The sequence below is a fragment of the Anas acuta genome, chromosome 10 (genome assembly GCF_963932015.1).
Source record: "Anas acuta chromosome 10, bAnaAcu1.1, whole genome shotgun sequence".
Taxonomy (NCBI): domain Eukaryota; kingdom Metazoa; phylum Chordata; class Aves; order Anseriformes; family Anatidae; genus Anas; species Anas acuta.
In genome coordinates, this window is record NC_088988.1 from 11,794,643 (window position 1) to 11,801,436 (window position 6,794).

Genomic DNA, 6,794 nt, shown 5'->3' on the forward strand with positions numbered 1-6,794 from the left:
GCGGCGGGGCTCGGCCACCCGCCCGCCCGGCCGTTGTGCGCGGTGCATTGTGGGCCGCGTAGTTCCGGTGCGGCCTCGGCGGGCGGCGGGCGGCGAGAGGCCGCGGTTGGCCTTGTGGGAGCTGTAGTTCGGGCGGCGGCCCGCGCCCGCTCTCCCCCGCCGCCGGGGCCTGCCGCGGCCGCCCCCCCGGCCGGGCCCGTTCCCCCCTCTCTCAGCTCCCCTCAGCCCCGGAGGCGCGGCGAGGCGAGGCGAGGCGCGGGGCCCGGCCTCTCTCGCCATGCCGGGCTTCACCTGCTGCGTGCCGGGCTGCTACAACAACTCGCACCGCGACAAGGCGCTGCACTTCTACACCTTCCCCAAGGACGAGGAGCTGCGGCGCCTCTGGCTGAAGAACGTGTCCCGGGCGGGCGTCAGCGGCTGCTTCAGCACCTTCCAGCCCACCACCGGCCACCGCGTCTGCAGCGAGCACTTCCAGGGCGGCCGCAAGTCCTACCTGGTGCGGGTGCCCACCATCTTCCCCCTGCGCGGCGTCAACGAGCGCAAGGCGGCGCGGGCCTCACGCCGCCCCCGCCCCGCTGCCGCCGCCGCCGCTGCTGCCGCCGCTGCTGCGGCCGCCGCCGCCGCTCAGGGCCCCGGCCCCGCCGCCGAGGCCCCGGCAGGGGGCGCGGCCGAGGACGTGAAGCCCATCGACCTGACGGTGCAGGTGGAGCTGGGGGCCGCGGCGGTGGTAGCCGGGCCCGGGCCCGGGAGGCTGCCGGTGGCGGTAGGGGTAGGGGAGGAAGGTGCGTTGGAAGGAGGCCCCCCGGACCACTCGTACTCGCTGTCGTCGGGCACCACGTCGGAGGAGCTGCTGAGGAAGCTCAACGAGCAGCGCGACATCATCGCGCTGCTGGAGGTGAAGATGAAGGAGATGAAGGGCAGCATCCGCCGCCTGCGCCTGGCCGAGGCTCAGCTCCGTGAGGAGATCCGCGAGAAGGACCGGCTGCTCCACGCCGCCAGCGCCGGGGCCCGCAAACGCCACGGCCTCTGAGGGCGGGGGGCTCCCCGGCCCGGCCCGGGGCTCCCCGGCGTGGCAGAGCCTCGGATGGACAGAGTGGAGACGGGCCCGGCTGTGTCCCCGCTGCCCCGGGCTCCCCCTTCCCGGTTCCCCCCGCCCCACCGCCGCCGAAGCCGCCCCCACGGAGCCCGGCCCTTGCCGTCAGATCCGACTGCTGCCAAGGAGCTGCCGAGCCCCGTTGTGAATGCGGTGCTCCCCTGGAGCTAACACTGCCTGCACCGGGCCCTCCAGCATCCCCCGTGGGCTTGGCAGCAGTGGAAAGAAAGCATTTGTTGTGGTTTAGGGTAGAAGGGACCCCGTGTCACCACTAAGTGGACGGAAGGGATCGGTTTTCAGCAAATAAACTGGCTCCTGTGCTCGGTGAGGTAACAGGAACACTACCCCCTGGAGAAGGCCTGTCTGAAAGCATGGTTGGCACTATACCCGTCATAGGAATGAACAACAATGTTTTGCTTGGCCTCGCTTAGCAGAGGCACGAGGAAAGCTTTAGAAACCCTCTCAGGGTGATGTGTTTCTTCAGTAAATTACTGATGCCATAAAAGACTGCCGTTTCTAGTGTGAAAGAATCCCCAAGTTAAAGAGTGCTCTTGTACTATGTAGTTTTTGCTTTCTCTGCAGTACATACGTATTTGTTACAGATGTCTCGATGCTCTCAACACTAGCAAGGATTGCGGTCTGGTACAAAGAACCTGGTGGCATTTGATGGCTGTAGTTTATCTCGTTGGCTTCGGAACTCCCTCTCGTGAACCAGAGGCTTTATAACGTGTTGGCATTTGAATCCTTGGCTTTCGTTCAGCGAACTGGGATGAAGCAGAAGCGAAGCAAATTTATCTGCAGTGGTTGCAAACCCTTGCTGTCTAATCCTAACCTAGTTGGCATGACTAATAATCTGTACCTTAGGCAAGACCTTACTGAAACGTGCTTGCGTGTTCTAAACCGAGATGTAAGAGTATTGTAACAAATCGACGTGGAATGATTGTGTAGTTTCTGTTTCTAGCCAGCGTTAGTCCCCTCACTTGCAGCGGCAGGAAACCAAATCAAAGTTGGCTAGAAAGCTGGTGGAGTGAGGGTAGCAAGGTTACTGCCTTGGCCTGAGCACGGATTCATGGATTAGCCAGCGGAACGGACACGTCGGTGCTCTCCAGGAGGAGGGCATCTGGCGCGCCTCCGTGGCTCTGTCTCCGTGCGTGCTTGGGGGGCAGTGATGTGTGTTGAAAACAAAAGGCAGTTCACCACAGTGTGCCCATAATTCCTTCTGAGGGAATGCCCAGACGGCTTCTGGGTCTGCGAGATCTTCTTCCTCCTGTACTCAGAATGTGTTACGCTCGGTAGGTCGGGATGTCAATTTTACTAAATTTTATATAAGTATTTTCTAAATGTAAAAAGTATCTTTAGTTTGAAAAATATTGTAATCTTTGTAACACTGGCTAACATAGCTTTACAACTGTCCGTTTCGATGCTCTCTGTATGAGTGAACAAAAGGGCACATTGGCGTTTGGTAGCTGGAGGTTTCTCTATCGATCATGTAGCCAGTTCAGCTAAAGGCAGTGGTTGTCAGAGCCTGCTATGTGATGCATGGGTCATTTCGTTATTAACGTGTGTACTGAGTTGGATGGTTGACCGTGAGGATACTACAGGTCTATTCACGTACTAAGTATTTCCCGTTATTTCATTTTAATTTATTTTCTCCAATCTGATATGTAGCTCGAACTTCAGCTCTGTGGTGTACTGCTTTTCCTGCAAGTCAAGTAAGCGGCAAGATTTTTTTTTGTTTGTTTGCTTTTTTCTTTTTTTTTTGTAGGGAAAGCAGATACCTGCTCCACCATCTGATTTAGCATATGGAATTGGTCCAGCAGATCTATGCTCCCATGAAGACAATAGGCAGCACAACGTCTCTCCTTACGAACGAGACCACTTGTGCATCCTAGCTTCTTGAGAACGTGTGCGATGTAACAGTCATGGTACTTTTTTTTTTTACCATTGGAATGCACTTCAGGATGTTCAGCCATTTGGCCTGCTGGACTGGTTAACTGCTGGACTGTCTGACTTCTCCAGGTTACACTGAGGTGCTAACATGCTTAATTTTAATAAAGTATATTTTGTTTTGTTATGTTTCCTGCTTCCGTCCTCTGTAATTGTGAAGGGTTCTCGGAGGGGTTGTTCCTGCAATTGGACAGCTATCGTTCAGTGTGTTGCAATGTGTCCAAAGTAGCAAAATGTCCTTCTGTTTAACCAAAGGAACTCTCTAATTTCCTGTGAATAACAATCTATTTAAAAAATTAACATTGCACTTTTGTTGGCAGTAGTAGTTCTCCAGCATCCTCATCTCCGGACATCAAGTTTCCTTTTAAATACTGACTCACTGCTTCCGCCCTCTCAGTGGGGTCAGGTTTTATCAACGTAATAGTTTTGATTTGCTAAACATTCATCTCAGAGGCTGACGTACGAAATGAAATGAAAACAGGACATCTGCAGCTAGGCTGACTGGATTTCTGAAGGGTTGGTGGCTGCAGCTTGACTTCTCTTTTGGAATGGTTTTTATTCCTCAGGAACTCCACAGCTGCAGCAGCCCGGAGTTCAATTCATGTAGGGTAAGGAAGAGGAGCTTGAGGTCTGTTCAGTGTAATCGTGTGCTGGTCTACTCAGGACTAGAGCTGTTCTGATGAACGAACAGCTACGCGGACAACAAACAGCCTCTAAATAGTCAGGAGCGATCCGAGCAGCCAGAGCTGACTTCCACGCAGTGCTTCCACCACAGGGACAACACGAGGCTCACGCACCACACGTGGCTGAGGAAGGGGAGAGCGTGGCCTCCTGAAAACCAGCCCACCTCAGCGTTCAGGGATGAGCTAGCATGTAGCATCTGCAATAGAAATGTGTGGTTCTACTTCCCACAGTTCCTAATTGCAGATTACTTAGAGGTATTAGTGTTGAATAAGTGTAAAGGGCAATTAGAGCTGGTGCTTCACACATCCCTTTCTTGGGTTGAACTAGAAACATTAAGTGACAAAAGCAACAATTTTTCCTCCTGCATACTTTCCACCTTTTACTTCTAAATTAAGGTAAGTGAGCAATGCACAGGCAGTGAATTAGGAGGCTATTTCTGTAGGAAGGTATCCTAGTATGTAAATGAATAAACTGTTACTGTTCAACACAAATGCTTTTTCTTCCGCTTTAACTCCTCACCTTTCTGCATCCTGGATTCTGATCTGGCATGTACCCTCCCAGAATTCTTCAGCCAGCACCAACTGTCTCTGATTGCTACATTCCTGTGTGTGGGACTCGATGTTTAGTTAGAATGGCTTTTATTGTTCTAACAAAAAACCTTAATTTCATCTCCAGAACAAAACAGGGGAAAGACGCAAAGAAGTTTCTTTCCAATGCAAAACTCTCCTGTAGATGAAATCCTAACCAACCTCTCTCTAAGTGCATGAACAAGGCTTGCTCAATTCACCTATATTTCAAAGAGCAGTATCGCTCCCATTAAGTTATTGGATATAAGGTTGTTTTCATGACTTCTGACACAGCATCTTGCAAGGTGGGTTCCTCCACAAACAATATTCTCCAGTGCTCTCTTGAAACCATTTATCTGCGTTACCTGCTGCCTCTGCTCACAGTCCTGCCCTCCATTCCTCCATTCCTTGTGTGACCTGAGCCCTGACGTGTCAAGGACTGAACAGGGCAGAAGTTACTGGGCCAATAAACGTCATTATGCAGAGGCTGGAGGCTCCCCTGGGAATTGGTGTTCTAGAAAGCATGGACTGAGAGGCTGGGTGGTGAATGTTGCTCTGATACAGCCTCAGACTTCCCTGTTCTCTGTACAGAGAGAACAGATAAAATTCTGGGCTAGATCAGGGCAAAATTGAAAGAGACAGAAGGCACCAACAATTTCCAAATTTCTGCTCCTTGCCCTTTTCCTTCTCAGCATCTCACCACATCCCCTCTTTTCTGTCTTGGCAGGGAATTTGAGGTCTGTTTGTGGGGCATCTCCTCCTGTGCAGGCTGGCTGCCCTTGATACTCTTGACCAGAGCCCAGGCAGTCAGAAAGGTTCCTGGTCCCCAGATCCAGGCAGCAGCAGCCTCCCAGGACCAAAGGAGGTATCTAAAGCTTTCACTTCCATCCTGAGCATAACAAAGGAGCACGCCTAGGGTCCTCTCTAGCCTGGGGCAGGTTGGGAACTCAGCATTGCCGAAAGCCTGGGTAAGAAGCTGCCAAGGATGATCAAGGTGGGTGCTGCCCAGCCAAACGCATGCCTTTGTTGTGCACTTCACAGAACAGTCTGGTCTTCATTGTCGTGCGTATTCTAGTTTTTAGACTGTGAATATTCTAGGGTAAAATTTCTCGCTTATCCACTTCCATACAGCATGCAGCAAAGCAGGGCTCTGATGCTGTCTAGGTTCTTAACCACAGCCAAAAAGTGAGGAATTGGTTTAACGCAGCTGTTGTCCAGTCACTTCTCACTTCAGAGGCCCGACTGTTTCCCAGCAGGAAAGCTGCAGTTCGGACAGGCTGGGACAGCCCCAGCCACCAGGCTGGTGGCTGCAGGGCACCAGCCACACCTGCACCAGTCCCACAGCTGCTCTGAGAGCTGCAGTGCAGGCAAGGCACTTCTGTGCTCTTCTGGATGATGATTTTACCACCTGCTGGTGGACCTTTACAGCTTCGCTCTTCTCCTGGGGTTAAGGCACAACCTTCAGTACATGCCTCCTGAGAGAAAATGATTTAGAAACAGCTCTCATGCACACTAAAATCCAGTTACTTCCTTTATCAGTGTGATCCATCCAGCCCCCAGCGTTCTGTTTCTACTTTTCCCCCCAAATCATATAGGGATTCACCCTCAAATTCTTCTTGTGTCTGTCTTTCAAATTTTAAAAACTACATTGAACTGAGCAGAAAGGAGTTACCATGGATGGACCAGCACGTCCTAAGAGATACATATCCCACTGTCGTGGCTACTACAGGAACAGTAGAAGGAAAATCCATACTGTGTTATCACAAGGCCTGCAAGTTCCAGACTGGGCCCTGCATTTGGAACTGACTCAAAAACAGAAGAGAGAGAAAAAAAAAATCACCTATTTGTTGTGCAGTTATTTGTCTGTTGGACTCCACTAGTGAAGTATCTGCTTCTGCACTCACCGCTTCCAGCTCACATGGGGGAAGAAGCCGTGAGGCAGAGACAGGCGCAGTGCTGGTGCTCTGCAGGTACCTGTAGGGAGGCTGTAGCGAGGTGGGGGTTGGTCTATTCTCCCATGTGCCTGGTGACAGGACGAGGGGGAATGGGCTAAAGTTGCGCGAGGGGACATTTAGGCTGGATATTAGGAAGAACTTCTTTACCAAAAGGGTTGTGAGGCATTGGGATGGGCTGCCCAGGGAAGTGGTAGAGTCACCACCCCTGGAGGTCTTTAGAAGACGTTTAGATGTAGAGCTCAGTGATGTGGGTTAGTGGAGGACTGGTCAGTGTTAGGTCAGAGGTTGGGCTCGGTGATCTTGGAGGTCTCTTCCAACCCGGATCACTCCGTGATTCTGTGTGGGACCGCGTCAGCGCCCTGCAGAACAGCCACCAGCCTGGCAGCACCCATTACAAGCCGCTTTTGGGCCACCCCACAACTCCTGCCCCAACTTTTTTCCCCGGAAGCGAGCTGGGCCTTTATTCACATTTCATTTTTGTGGCACATTTTTGTGGTACAGCTTTTGTCAGGGGCACTGACGGAATCCCACTGAAGCGCAGCGCCCCGC

At 52.4% G+C, this 6,794-nt stretch overlaps 2 protein-coding genes across 2 annotated transcripts in view; one reads left to right on the forward strand and one right to left on the reverse strand.

The window, feature by feature from the left end:
* LOC137862000 (C-signal-like) overlaps positions 1-6,794 on the reverse strand; it is a 176,021-nt gene that overhangs the window by 175 nt on the left and 169,052 nt on the right. The gene's annotated exons all lie outside the window — the stretch shown is intronic.
* Positions 10-3,167, forward strand: THAP11 (THAP domain containing 11). The gene has a single exon (XM_068693624.1). The coding sequence runs from the start codon at positions 278-280 to the stop codon at positions 1,028-1,030; it is 753 nt and encodes a 250-aa protein (XP_068549725.1). The 5' UTR covers positions 10-277; the 3' UTR covers positions 1,031-3,167.

Excerpts from the sequence above, each read along its gene's own strand:
- THAP11 (XM_068693624.1), top strand. The coding sequence starts at position 278 with ATGCCGGGCTTCACCTGCTGCGTGCCGGGCTGCTACAACAACTCGCAC.